We start from the raw sequence: 15,409 nt of genomic DNA, 5'->3' as shown, positions 1-15,409 counted from the left end.
AGAGCACAGCTAATTTGAGAGCATGTCCCTCTAGTTAAACGTTAAGTAATGTAATAAAACAACAGTGTTGCACTGACAGCTGATAAGCACAAACAAATCAACTAGTGCTTTGTCAAAAAGAATAAGACAGGTGCAGCACCTACTGTTGTATTCAAAAATAACAGAGAAGAATTAGAAATGAGCCAGTGAGGAAATGTATTTAATTTCACTTATGGCAGTAAACATACTTTCAGTGAAGGAAAAAAAGAAACTTCTCAGAAAAAAAATCTCAGTTTCAGTAGCTGAGCAAAGTATTTGTCAGATATAACTTTAAAAAGTTCTAAGAATCATACTAAGTTATACGCACTAGAAAATAAAGGCAATTACATGGTGTCAGGGAAAAACTAAAATGACTGGAGGGAAAAAGATTAAGTTGACAATATAAAGTAGAAAAGTAAAAATCAAAGAATTGATTTCATGATCACGTTAGAAAAAAGAATGACAAAAGTTACAAAAAAGTGTTACTGAATGCATTTCACAATATTTGTATATTTGAATGCATTTCACAACACAGTATTTGTATTCAACCATCTTGTACTAGGTACACCTACTTTCCATCTGCACACATTGTCCATTGTATCAGCTCCACTTACCATACAAGTGCACTTTGTAGTTCTACAATTATAAACTGAAGTCCATATGTTTCTCTGCATACTTTGTTAGCCTTGCTTTACTCCACTGATCAACATTCAGGACCACCACAGGTACCACCGCTGAATAGGTATTATTTGAGTGGTGGATCACTCTCAGCACTGCAGTGACATTGACATAGTAGTGTGTGTGTGTGTGTTCTGCACAGAATGGATCAGACACAGCAGTGCTGCTGGAGTTTGTAAATACCTCAGTTTACCTCAGGAGATTAGCCTACCAACCAAACATACCCAGCCAACAGCGTCCTGTGGTGGTCCTGGCCATTGCTGAACGGGGTAAAGAAAGGCTAACAGATTATGCAGACAAACAGATGGACTACAGTCTGTGACAGTACTATATGGTAAATAGACCTGATAAAATGCACAATGAGTGCAGATACAAGGTAGGTGGACCTAATAATAAATGACTAGTGGCAAAAATCACAATAGCCTTACTAAGGATTTATTTTGCTTGTACAAAAACCAGCACAGACCCAACACCAACATTCTAACGCTGGCTGTTGTTTTAGAATGTTTAGAAAAAAACTGATCTTTTATACAGACTTATAAGATGATCTCAATGTCATAAGCGATCTTCTGTATCCTTGGGCCTGTCCTACGAACTAAATCACTGAAATCCTTCTCTTCGCTCGTATGAATCTGAGGGACCTCTGAATGGAATGACAGCTGGCTATTTTTTCCTTCCCTGTCAGCAAAAGGGGAGTGGTCTTCATCCGAATGAAGGTTTTCATGCTTTCTCTTCTTTTTCCTGACATTTTGCTCTTCTTTAAGTATAGTTTTCAGGCTGAGATTTGGTATAGTCTCTACTGCAGGTTCTGCCTCAGGCACAGATTCAGGTTCTAGAAGCTGTTGAGGATCGATCAGGTCTTCCATGTTGTGCTGCTTTAGAACCCTGATAATGCCACCAATGTTCCCCAGCTGGTGCTCCTGGCAGAAGAGCACCCCACACACGGAGCAGCGGTACATCTCCTCCTTGTCGTGGATGAGCTGGTGGCGTTTCAGATTGTGATGGGTGGTGAAGGCACGCTCACAGCGGTTGCAGGGGAACGGCCTCTCGCCGGTGTGGACACGCTGATGCTCCGCATGGTGGCTGCGACTCAGGAAGCGCTTGCCACAGATGGCGCATGGAAATGGCCGGTCACGATCGTGGAATTGTACATGCTTGGCCAGCTGGGCCAGAGAGAAGCATCTTTCACCACAGATAGTGCATCCAAACTCACCATGCCCAGATAACAAGTCTGGAGACAGCATAAGGGGCTGCAGAGCAGATTTCTTTGGAAGCTGGCCAACATCATCAGGTTTGTCAGTCATGGCTTTATGCGCTCTTACCTCATCCTTGCCTTCAGCAACACTTTTTACCTCCAATGACTCAGCTTCTGATGACATCTCAGATACGGAAGCTGGAAAGAGGGAAGAAAAAAATGACTTCAAGTGTGCATTAAATTCAGAAGCGTTTCATTTATATAGTACATTTTACTTAATTTCTGCAATTCTTTCACATTTTTTCCTACTTGAGTTATGAACTACTGGTTTACGTTTTCTAAATACAAAAGTGATATCTTGTTGTTTTGAATGTCATTATGACAACCAGCTAAGGATTTCATGTTTTGATCTATCCAAACCAACAGGGATGGCATTTCCCTCAGAGTGTGCACAGCTCACAAGGCTAGTGAAAACGGAGGCATTTTAAAAAAGAAAGTAACATTAATCTGTTAAAATAACAACCTAAGAAAACCACTAGAGAAATATCTGAGAGAAGTTATGATCAGTAAGATGCAAATTAGGTGTTCCTATGTTGTCTTACCTTGTCTAACCTTAAATCTAAAGGTTAATACAGTATGAGAAAAACAAAAAAATAAATGAATCTTCAAAAAAACTGAAATGTAAAACTGTATCCCTGATATGGCCCTTGGTCTCTTTCACGGGTCTCTACTTCATGACTTCCGTGAAAACCACCGATAACAGACCTTGGGTTGTGTGTCATTTTGTAGTTGGCGACATGCCCAAGTAGTAACCTCTGTGTCTGAACTGTTTTTCTCTATGGGGAAAAAATGAACAATTTCTTAACATTCATCCTAAAGGTTGCTTTTGTGCCATTAACAGTAACAGTTTTCAATGTATTGTTTTCCATCACTGAGCTGTTTGTATAATAGTGTTCTTTGTAAATCACTGAATTCACACCTATATCAGTTTAATCAACCACTTGGTGGCTGTAATATGACATCAATTCAAAGCACATAACCAGCTCATACTGAGAGCTAGCCAGAATACACAGCCTCCACGCGGCAGGGTTAACTTTATCACACTGATATTTGCTGTTCTACTTTGGGGTCAACAATCTACCAACTCTCTTTCTTGCTTACTATATTTCATTTGATATGGACCCAGACTGCGTTGTGCCAAGTGTAAAGTTTGGTGGAGGTGGGATAATGCTATGGAGTTGTTTTTCATGAGTTGGTCTAGGCTCCTTAGTTCCAGTGAAGGGAAATCTCAATGCTTCAGCAGACCAGGACATTCGTAGAAGAGTGGAAGCAAAGGGTAGACTAACGCTACATTAATGCCTATGGATTTAGAATGGGATGTTACAAAAGCAACTCTAGGTGTAATGTGTAGGTGTCCCAATACTTTTGTCCATTGTCCATATAACGTATATATGTACAGGGGGGTGAAAAGCCGATGTGGTTCAAACAACATAAACTGAACTGTGCATCAATTTTATCTGACTTTCTAGCAACTTTTAAAATTTGCCCCACCTGTTGGGGTTAGCTGTAACGTTTGCACTCACTCTACTTTCAGCTGAATTATTCACTAACGGCAGGTAAAAAAAAGCATACATTTCATTTGTAGCAAAGATGACTATCAAAAAAAAAGAATCTTGCTCAAATACTTTTACAATTAAGCAAAAAACAAAATGTGTTACGTAGTGCCCCACTGTCCTCTACACAGTACATCATCCACACGACAGACTTTTGCAAAACCTGTTGCTTATTTCTGTCTTTTACTTTGTGTTACTTATGTTAATCTATGTAATTTTATTATTATGTAATTCTAAGTGCTGTGATCACTGAGCCCCATTTCAATCTTACCATCGCCCACTAGGATGGGTGCCACTCCCACATCACACAAGTGAGCACTCGCAGTAGAAGTGGAGGAGGTGACAGTGAGGAGCAGATTATTCAAACAGAACGCACATGCCCTTGGCAGGTTAGCCGCAGGGAGCTAATTGACTAGCCATGCAAAGTTTGCAACGCAAAACGTTTAAGAAGTTTGAGCATCATGTACATGGTGTGCGAGTCACTGCATTGTCTGGCTATAAACTCGGTGCAGAACCATGCCGTACTGCGCTTTTTTTGTTCTGGTTAGCTGTGTAGCCTTTAGCATGCTAGGTTAACGAGCCAGTTAGCAGAAGAACGTGATGAAGTTGTATCAGCAGCCATGTAGAACAGATGGAGAGGTTTGTAACTTAAAGCACAGCAAATTGAATGTTATGGTTTTGAAACATTAAGCATTTTAAAGCAGTTTATTGCTATGGTTTATAAACAGCTTTATCCACCACTATTTTGGGAGCTGAAAAGGGAAACTCCTCATCTAAAACTCTTCACTTGAGCTAACTAGCTAATGAAGTAAGGGAACAGCCCTTGAGCTGGCGCAGGGGATTCCCCCAGGGGAAAGCGAATGCAGGCTTGTTAAAACCGGTACTGAAACGGGGTTTGGTTCTTGTTTTGCTGCTGGCGGTCTATTTGAGAACTTTCACTTAACTGAGCCAAACCAGTGTAACTAGATCCGTTCAGAAGCAACAGATTTTAACACGTAAATACCGAACGGAGCCGGATATCAACCTCAGAATAGAAAAACAAAAGGGACCTGAAGAAGTGTATCATCACATCCCCAATTAATCCACGTCAAGCTCTTAAAAAAAACAAAAAAAAAACAACGTTAAACTCAGAATCTCCCCTGAAATATAAGACTACAAAACAAACAAACCAACCAACCAGAGGAGCCAGACAGGGCTGAGTCAGCTTCTTGTTCGAATTTTGCCGTTCTACCTTAAATGGTGCAGCACGTAACATAACTCCTGCATCATTTAAGGTGGAACGAGGGGCCAGAGTGTAACTGCTGCACAATTTACTGCTTTACATAGTTTTGCAGTATTTTGTGTCATTGTGTTGTTATTTTAACAACTTTGACAAAGCTGCCACATGGTCCGTGTCCATTTTCCACGAGCATTAAATTCCTCCTGCCCCTTTTCTCGCTTTGAAAAACGGCAGCACACTTCACGTTAAACTCGCGGAGAGAGAACGGACTCGCTGAGGCTAACAGCCCAGTCCTACAACGGCTACTGGTTCTCAAAGCTTCTTCCTTAGACTCTCCGCCCCACTTTAAATAGAAACGTCGAGTAAAAAGCCAACTTTATCTTCTTATCAGTGTTAGCTAGCAGCCTTAATAACGCACAGACTGTGTGGTTGCTATGGCAGCGTGTTGCTACAAAAATGACCAAGTCCAGTTTCTCCAGTAACTCACCTCCTCCTAAAACAGCCAGTGAACAAGTCCGAGGCAGCAGCTTCTTCCCTTCACACTCTCACTCACTCTCTCTCACAGCTTCATCTACAAAACCACCCCAAACCTCAGGGAGAGCAGATACGCGCTTTATTCGCGGAGTCTGACTGATTTTAGGGGTTGTTTTTACAGCCTGAGCTACTGTCGGTTGTTCTGCTCGCTGGACGAAGAGAAACTGAAGAGGCGAACAGAAAAAAACAAAACAAAACAAACTTTCCCGCGAATGAATGAACTCACACTCGAGAGGCGGAAACGGCGCCTGAGAAAAACTAACGGCGTCTGTGACCAGAGCCGAAACAATATTAGCGCTAACCTTATGTCTTTATTTTCTAAATTAAATCTTTTATTTTTGGGGGAAAAACAAGCAGAACAGCCCACACGACTCACTTCCAGCCCCCAGCTTCTGCCTTCCAAAGCGCGTCACCGGAAGTGAACTGCTTGGGCAGGATAAAACCATAAAAACTGGCCTTCAGAGAGAAGCTCTCTGTTCTCCTCCACCCACTGGGAGACCCTAAACACACCCACAAAACACCGCGCCAGCACTCAGAGCCGAGCCGAGCCAGGGCCCTTATATTTGTTCTACTAATGCGACCCGCAGTTTTGTTTGGGATGTTTATGCTCTTAAAACCAGCCACCGAGACATTAAGTCCATATTACTGAACAGATTAAGGACATAAAATGAATATGCAGTGGAACAATGTCAACACAAAGATGGTCAGGATAACATACTGCTGTCACGGCTAACCTGCTATTTCGCTTGATCAGATATTGAAGTCCTTAAAGTTAACAATAAAGATGGCAGCATTCAGTTTTATCTTTAAATCCTCTGAAAGTGTTAACGGTGAAGAGTTACTAGTTATTAGTCTCACCTGTTTCATTCAGTACATTTTCTCGCTGTGAAGTTGTAAACAAACAAAACCGTCGTTAGCAGTAGCGCTCCATCACTGGCTAGCTGGGTAGCATTAACAAATTTCAACGAGCAAGTAGCTCAGATTGCGCAGAATAAAAGAGGTAAAAAGTTCCTTTTGAACCTCTTTATTCATATTTCAGACTGAAACTGTCCACAACACGTAAACCTGAACTTTGTAACATCGCAGAACAAGGTCGCCAACACCCTCAGGGTTAGCCAGGTCACTGACTACAGCGCGCTAAGACCGTCTGAACAGTCCTCTCCACTGAAGACCACTTCATTCTGCTCTCGCTCTCTGACTGTTCGCACAATGTGCCATGGGTATGCATAACCAGTGGGTACATTTAACATCTGCCCCATTCATTTAGGTCTAATCTCAGTCCAAAGATAAAGCCACCTGAGCTGTTTTAGATCACCTTATGACCCTGTCCTTCTCCAGAGCAGTGGTCTCCAACCCTGGTCTTGCTTCCAGCAGAACCTTGTGCCAACCACAATCTGCCACACCAGCTCCAAGGAATGGGCACTGGCATCCTTTCCACAAAGTGGGCGTTTTACTGCGATGGGGTGGATTTCGAGTCCACAAAGCCTCAGGTACGACCTGTCTTTTGTACGTTGATGTTTTTAATAACATGGAGGGCACATCACGATTACACCACATTACAACAGTAATAGTTCAGCTGAGGCAAAATCATCCCATATTCATTCATTTGGAACAATGTCAACCATTTCATTATTTCTCATAATTTGAACCAGGGGTTTCAAACGGGTGTAACACGCAGTTAAAAACACATATGGCATAGTTTAGGCCCATGACAAATTCAGCTTAACATGTGATGTAAACTACACACACATATGTTAATCCTTGCAAATCACAGACATCAGATTGTCCGCTTTAATTTAAAGGGATTTTGTACCCACTAGTAAAAGTGGGTACAAAAGTAAGTGGACACACTTACTCACTCAAAGCTAGGGTTACACTACACAATTTTTACCCTGATTTCAGCCCTGATTCTCAGCCTGGCCGAGTCTGTGCTGGTTTGCTCTAGTCTGCAGATTCTGGGTCAGTCAAAGTCGAGAGTTGGGAGAGAATATCAAGTTCATCAATCAGGAGAAGCAGCAGATTGAGAGAGCCACAGTTGGGTAAGCAAAGAACCCATTATGGTAACAAAGCACATTAATAAAAAAATAAAAATAAAAAAAACGCACTGCAAATTAAGAAAACATCATGAATGACAACACATGCAGAGCCTATAGAAAATGTACTGCAAATTCAGATCTTGTTGTAATGCGCATGTGTTGTCAAATTCATGAAGATGTTTTCTTAATTTGCATGTGTTTTGCCAGAAGCAGTCTGGCTGCGACATCTAAACCCTGGCTGTGGAAGGGATGTCATTTTCAAGCAGACCAACACACAAAATGTCATACAGCGCACTAATGATGGTGCTAAAGATGTTGGTTACTGTGGCTGTACTACAATTAAATCTTGTCGCAAGTTCTATGAGGCTGCAATTAAGTTTAAGCTTAATTAAGGTCAGGAGCAATTGATCAACTAGTGGCATAATTTGGACAGTCCAATCAGAATGATACTGTAACTCAAATCTAAAAAGAAGTGCTTCCAAGAAATGGATAGTGGCAGTACTGGGCAATCCAGTGTAAAGCTGGATATTCTGTCATGACTGGAGGAAATCTGACTAAAGGAAAAAGTTTGTTTCTTTTTCTCCAATAGTTTTTTTTTTCTAATGTATCCTTCTCTTCTCTCAGCATGTTGTTCTCTACCCTAAGCACCACAAGACTTTTTGAAGTCGTAGGGGTCTATGCAGTTGCAATGTCAGCATTGTGTAGTTAATCTGTTCCTTCATACTCACCACTGACCTGGAAAGTCTTCTCGTTCCATGCGAATCGCGTTGGCCCAGCAGCTTTGCCATTGGGGAAATGCCAACTGCACACCCTCGAGTTGCAGTTTGGGGTGAAGTTTTCACGCCTGTACAAAAAGAAAAAAACAAAGATCATCATTTCTTAAGTTTCTATTAGTCATGTGCACAACAATTACAGTGAAGTAGTCACTGGCAAACTCTTAAATCTTAGGCTCCCTTCAACAATGCTCAAGCAGTATGTATAAAAAAAAGGAAACATGCAAGTTAAAGTTAAAAATAAGAATCAAAGATTTTAAAATAGTGTAAAAGTTAAAATACTCCAATAAAACAGAACATAATACAGTGGTAATATTATACGGCAGCAGGTCTATGGTAATGATGAACTGTATTGTAGACAAGTTGTGAATGAATGTATATGCATTTGTAGCAGAGAAAATATTTGTATTTATAATAACATTTTTGTTTTTTTCAGTACTAAAGCATATTTTGGTGCTGCGGGCTGCAAATAGGTAGGTTTAAAAGACTGAGGTACTGTGGACATTTTTGAATATTTCAAGTGTCCATGTACTATTTCAAGGTCTGCTACAAGCGTCTGTATTTGACTGTTGACATTTTTGCATATTTTGAATAAACAATGGCCAGTTTGGGTTTTAGCATAACATGAATTGAAATAAAAAATTCTGTCCCACAGATAGCCTGTAAGCATGTTTGCTGGAAGAGTGTTTGTTTAAGGGTTTCTGAAAACTGCCTTCCCTGCCCTCCCAGCAAACACACAACACTACTGTCACAACGTTGTCTGCTTTCCTACAAGGTTACAACGTTGTCACAACCTCATTGTTCATTAACGTTGTTATAACGTATTATTACTATCTATCTGCAATTCAGCAAGATTCCATGGAGTCCCGTGCACAACATGCGTTGCCACTACGTTGTCAGAATGTTGTCAGATAACGTCGCTACAACTTTCCGAGGAATTACGTTTCACTGTAACAACGCGCAACGTCAACGTTACGTGTTTGCTGGGCTCCATACAACGAAACGCACCGTACAGCAGCTACCAAGTCTCTCGAACACCGTGTCACACCATGTGAAGAAGAGGCGAGATTCTCGCGAGGACAGACAGTTAGTTAAGTCTGGCTATTTTCGCCTCTTAGCTGGGCAGCAAAGAAAAAGCGCTCACAACCTAAACCCGAAGATGAGGGCAAGTAAACCCCACATCCTTAATCAAGGGTCTCCGCAAAGGGCCAGTTTGGCTTCTGCCACTCGCTCCTGAAAGTTAGCCAGGTGAGCTAGCTAGAGTTAGAGCCGAGCCTAGAGTTAGAACTTCGCCTTTCTTCATTCGTGTAAGAATGGTAACTTACCCTATCACCTGCAGCCATTTCGCCCTCTCCTTCTCATCGCTAGGAAAGCGGTGGAACGATAACCGAGTCGTTTTTTTGGACTCAAATCTATTGAAACAGAGAGGGACACAGCATTGCGGCATGCTGAACAGACCAAAGGCTCAGTCCGCGCAGCAGAGCCTTGGACCCGGACGTGACGTGACGGGTGGTCGATACGTCACGTCTTAACGTTCATTCTTAAACGAATGGTTCTTCAAGTGTTCTTTAGTAAAGAAAATGGTTCTATATTAAACCATAAACCCCCCAAAGAGCCCCTTTCATGCTTAAATGGTTCTTTGCGTGGTGAAATGAATGAGTTGTATGTGGAACCTTTTCGTAAATGGTTCTATATAGCACCAAACAGGGTTCTTCTCTTGTCACAAGCTTGGCATCATAACAAAAGCAGAACCCTTTTTGGTGCTGTATAGAACCACACATAACACATTTTTCATCAATATGAAGAACCAGTTTACCATGCAAAGAACCATTTAACATGCAAAGGGTTCTTTGAGGGTTCATGGTTCTATATAGAGCCATTTTTTTTTACTAAAGAACCCTTGAAGAGCCATCTTATTAAGAGTGTAGTCCGTATAAATCATATGAAAAAATACATTGAAATATGTTACTTTCATGATATAAAAACAGTCTTCAGGATGGATTTTCAGAAATATCTGCCGGTTGATGTCCAAATTAATAGACGACGTTGCTGTGGGGTTACAAGAACTAGAGGTGTACTCCATTTGAACCTAGTTAACGATAAAAAATGTCTTGTACATAATGCTCCTCGTGGTGGTGCAGCACGTGATGTATACATTTCCAGAATGTGCACTACCTCCAGTTCCTTTTTGAGCATGAACAGCAGGGTGTGATCTGACCGCTTCCTTCCACATAAATTCTAGGTGCTGTGATCCCCAGTTTTATCCATCTGCAGAGCTGGATTCTATACAGCACCTAAAAGGGTTCTATAGCACCAAACGGGTTCTGTTTTTACTACAGGATTTTTATCATCACAATAGAAGAACCTTTTCTAGCACTATATGGAACACTTTTCAAAAAGGTTCTATATAGAACCGTCTATAGTACATTCTCCATCAATCTGAGGGATGCTTTCACGATGGAAAGAACCCTTTAATCATGCAAAGGGTTTTTGAGTGTTCATGGTTCTATATACAGCTGTTTTCTTTAATAAAGCACCCTTGAAGATCTGTCATTTTTAAGAGTGCACTTAATGCTTCGAGAGAGTAAGTCTTCCACTAAGAGCCTCGCTTTGAAAAGAGGAGAGTTTACTGTCAATAAAAATGGCCGTATGGTCTGAAAGAGGCCTCTCAAAACTGTCACATACCAACCAGAATCCTATGTAAGACTGTTTACAGCCATCCTTACTACTCCAAGTAAATGCTCTGACTGTACACACTTTAAAAAGATGTTTTTAAGTAAAAGATCATTGTTTCCATGTGGCGACATTGGAACTGCAGTCTGTAGCCTTAGAACACTGAGATTTCCAGGTCTTTTACACAGTTGGTGGTTTAAGTATATATACATTTTTATCTATATTTTAAAAACATTTATGCTTATATGCATGTTTATATTTTATATTTACATTTATTGTGGGGTTTTTTATTATACAAATCAAGAAATAGTAGCCTACCAGCTATTTTTACTGGAAAATTGATTCAGAAATATGTCAACAGAATCAATGTACAAAACAAAATAACTCTGAAATTAAAATCCTGATAACAGCATAATTATTTTTTTTTATGCTGATCACCACCAAAATCAGCCTACCAGTACCAGGCCGGGTAACGACTTAAGTAGAAACAGAAGCGCTTTCCACAGAACAACCTGAGTAGAAGCGCAAAAGCAGCATGTTGAAAACCTCATTTAGAGGCTGTAGCGGAAATTCTCAGTGCTTCTAGCATCTTAGGTGCTGTTTTTCTCTTTGTGATGAACTAAAATCCATGCCTAAAATAACATGCCAAACCTCAGAGTCACTCTCGGAAAGGAAAGAGCGCTGCAACCTACACACCATCACCAAACCAGCAAGGAGAAACTGAGCACGAAAACTAGGAGGCAGTGCCCCCTAGTGGTACACGCACTAAGTGCGGCTGAGAATTGTGGTGTGAAAACGGAAGAGAGTCCTTCTTTTCCTTCCACTCTCACTCGTCCCTTTTCACAACGTCGTGTTGTTTGAAGGCTCTATGAAAAATGTATGCATCCACCCAGACCGGTAAGAGACCCCCGCCCTCTCACTCACACAGCTCTGAATTCTAGAAAGGAGGACCACGTGACGAGTTCTGATCGCCAATAGAGCCGTGTAAGTACATCAGATTAAATCATAGATACAAATAAGCCGCTTGATGATGATGAGGATGATGATGATGAGGATGATGATGATGATGATGTGGATGATGATATTTGCTCTAACAAACAAGAACTGTCACTTGTACATGTTAAGAAAGCAAGTTGGTATTAATCGAATTGAACCAATTCTTTTAAAATGTGTTCAATGTCTTATTGTTGAAAGAACATAATTGCTCAATGTGAAATTTGTTGCCAACGAGAAATTCTATATATACATATATATCATTTTTTACTACACACACACACACACACACACACACACACACACACATATGTGTGTGTGTGTGTGTATATATATATATATATATATATATATATATATATATATATATATAAACCAAAATGATAATTAAATACATATAGTAAAAAATGGCATGGCTCGTCAGATCAACATAAAAAAAGACTTTATGTGGTAACAAGTAAATGAAGTGAATTTCAGCCCAAACGATTACTCGCGTAAGTGGACCAATCAGATAAGAGCGATTTTTAAAAAAAAAGCCTTTCCTTCGTGAACGGAAAAAGTTTTTTTAATAGTACACAATTACAGTGATGCCAATACACAACATGCATATAATACATTATATCAGTTTAACAGAAAAGAAACAGAAAGGAGTCAGAGAATAGAGCACTTATAAAAATATATTACTGTTTTAACAGCTTTTTTTGTTTTTGGAGACAGAATTTATGTATTGTTTATCTTCTATTTCAAATTTGAGAAATTCAGATTTAGATTTAATACATTTGCAACTGTGAACATGGAATTCTGCCAAAATGATAATCAAATTAATAATTTAATAATAGAATATAATCCTTATATTTGTCTGGATCTACTTTGAAAAAAATTAAGGTAACAATTTGCAGGCATTTTTTTAAATAAGCTCAACTAGAATGCTGTTAGGTTAGGTCGACTAACTGAACTAGACTATTATAAATAAGAAAATCTTCAACATCAGAAAGCCGAAATAATTTGAACCTGCTTAATATTAATTTCATTGTTTTGTTTCACTAACACCACGTGATGGACTAACACCCCCCCCCCAAACCCAGGAGGATAAGCGGCTTAGAAAATGTGTGAGTGTGTGTGTGTTTCACTCACACACATAAATAAAGTTCCACCAATATGATTTTATTGAATATTAGTAAGCTCAGTTAACCTACTTAATAAATTAGTTTGGTGTATCTTTACATTTTTTTCTGTTCTACTCAAATGCTTTATTTATTTACTCACAGTGAAGACACATCCCGCAATCCCACTTTTTATTACAAGCTCGAAGTTGTGGGTATAACCAATGTTTGCACAAAAACAAATGCATCTGTATAGTAAAAAAAATTAACTCTGCAGTTTTCCCTCTGAACATAACCTGAATTATCTCAGTAGCCTTAATGATCTCAAAGTCACTTCTCCTAAAGGCCTTTGGTGGCAGCAGCATCTTGTAATTCAGAATTCAGCACTTAACGGAAATAACTAAACTGGAAATGCTGGAGAAAATCTGTTTACCTTTCATCACAAAAACCCTTGAAGGTATATAATTAAATCTCTTTAAGCAACAAAACAGAATATACAGCCAGAGAAAGTGAACTGAGCCTTTTTAGGCATAATCCCTGACTGAAATGTGCAAAAGGAACAACTTTACGTCAGGAAAAAAATCATCATTTTAATACGGAAACGCTCAGAAACTAGATGTGGGCTCTGTTTTAAGAATGATAATACGAGTGATGACATATATCATGTCTGAAGCTGAACAGAACAACATTTAGAAAACGGGATTTTCCGCCGGCGCTGATTTCGACACAGACGCGTATTTGAACCAGGCCGCCATCTTCAGTCTTCAGGAGTTAAAGGGGAACTCCACCGATTTCTCAAAATGTCTGCATAATTCAGTGGTTGAGATGTAAACAGAGTCACTCGGGGTGGTTTGGTGTGAAATGGTTTACTGTAGAGAAACTTACCGACTCATATTTCTTTACAGTGGCTGATAGGGACCAGGGGTCGCCATATCTACAACACAAATACAGCCATTTTAGCTATTTACTATCTAAAACCACCAGTGAACCAACGCGCACCTCCCGAGATGTAGTATGTGATGATGAACAGATTAAAAGAAATTGATTACAATCTGTTTTAGGTCAAAACTTTATCACGAATCTATCCTAAAACAGTGTGTCAGGCATCAAGCTGAGTACTGAAAGCATTTAATAATTCTCTACTTTCTGTGAGGGAGCTTAAAGAGGCATTTAACTCTTCAGATGTCTGGTTTCACCACTGTGAACAACTCTGACTCTAAGTTTCTCTAGAGCAAAGAATTTCACACAAAACACTCTGAATGGCTCTGTTTACATCTTACCCATTTAATTATGTAAACGGTTTTAAAAAGTCGGTGGATTTCTCCTTTAACGTCACTGAACAAACTGTGCTTATGAGGAGCAGGAGGAACACGGACTCCGCCTCCGCCACGGAGCAGGAGGAACACGGACTCCGCCTTCCACCCAAAAACAGCGACTACCGTCCAAAAGCTGCGCTAAGTTGTTAAACTAAGCCTAATTAACGTCAACTAGCCGAGGTAGCTAACGCTACATAGCTGGCTAATGTTAGCGGAGTGATGGCTCGTGTGCTGAAAACGGGAGGAAAAAAGATTTAAAATTTCTTCTTTGAATCTTCTCCAGCAATATTTAACATGTTCTAGCATAAAACACGCAGGTAAAGTACTGAAAATTACAACAAAAACAGCTCATTAATGGTCAAAATCAAACATCTAGAAGATCAGACCTTGGAAAATCCTAAGGCTGAATCTCCAATGGCTCACTGCTCCCTACATAGTGCACTATGTGAGTTATTCAATTTTGACTTTTCTGAATTGTGCACGTCTCTGAATCCGAGGTGATTTTTGCTAGACACACTGTGCACTGTTCAGATGCAGTAGCCTTTCTTATAAGACCTACATACTGCACTGTAAAACAGAAGCAATGAGCCAATTAAAATCTGTCTGAGGGCCGCATTTGGCCCTGGGGCCGGACTTCGGACACCCCTGTTCTAGATGATATGAAAATTCATTTTAAAAACCTAATAAATGTATTCATACAGGTACATTTACTGAGTTTATCTATTTTTGGAGCTTCTTGTGGTGCATTTAGGCCAAAAGAACCCTGACACAGTCATTAAAGCACATCTCTGTGTTCAAAATGTGAACAAACTGCTTGTGTTGAAAAAAAAAAAAAAAATTATATATAATATACATAATATATATATAATATACACACACACATACGTGAAAGCTCCTTCGGCTTTTGGTCTCTGAAGTGTAATTATATGCATGATGTAAAGTCATTAATGTCTTTTTTGCTAGGTCACCTAGCTAGTGTTTGATTTGCTGTTCTTCTGAAATTGCCAAAAATATTTTTGATTGATTGATAGACCTTAAGATTGATAGACCTAAAGTGCTACTGACGCCCTTTTAAAATAGCACTGGCTTTCTGGCAGAGCCGAGTTAAGTTTATCAGTTAGGAGTGGGAGTGAGTGAGCAGCTCAGACAGCTCAAGCACTGTGGACTTTCCACAGCCGCAGCGCAGAACACATGAGGTGCCAGCACATTTCTCTCTGGGAAGTGAACCATTTCTCATCATTCTAAGTTGGTAACCACA

At 39.9% G+C, this 15,409-nt stretch overlaps 1 protein-coding gene across 3 annotated transcripts; it reads right to left on the bottom strand.

Annotated features, from left to right (window-relative positions):
* Positions 1 to 216: 216 nt before the first annotated feature.
* LOC118823095 (zinc finger protein 19-like) lies at positions 217 to 9,552 on the bottom strand. Of its 3 annotated transcripts, XM_036592485.1 has the most exons (3): positions 9,392 to 9,552; positions 8,022 to 8,137; positions 217 to 2,089 (listed from the first exon to the last, which is right to left on the bottom strand). In XM_036592485.1, the coding sequence occupies exons 1-3, from the start codon at positions 9,511 to 9,513 to the stop codon at positions 1,233 to 1,235; spliced, it is 1,095 nt and encodes a 364-aa protein (XP_036448378.1). In that variant the 5' UTR covers positions 9,514 to 9,552; the 3' UTR covers positions 217 to 1,232. The 3 variants fall into 3 exon arrangements, with proteins under 3 accessions (XP_036448378.1, XP_036448380.1, XP_036448379.1); XM_036592487.1 differs by lacking the exon at positions 9,392 to 9,552 and having other exon boundaries at positions 8,029 to 8,127; XM_036592486.1 differs by lacking the exons at positions 8,022 to 8,137; positions 9,392 to 9,552 and adding an exon at positions 5,634 to 5,756.
* Between the last annotated feature and the right edge of the window lie 5,857 nt (positions 9,553 to 15,409).

Source organism: Colossoma macropomum, unplaced genomic scaffold (genome assembly GCF_904425465.1).
Source record: "Colossoma macropomum unplaced genomic scaffold, Colossoma_macropomum, whole genome shotgun sequence".
In the NCBI taxonomy this organism is placed as follows: domain Eukaryota; kingdom Metazoa; phylum Chordata; class Actinopteri; order Characiformes; family Serrasalmidae; genus Colossoma; species Colossoma macropomum.
Note: the sequence above shows the minus strand (reverse complement) of the source record. Positions and strands in the feature narration are given on the sequence as shown.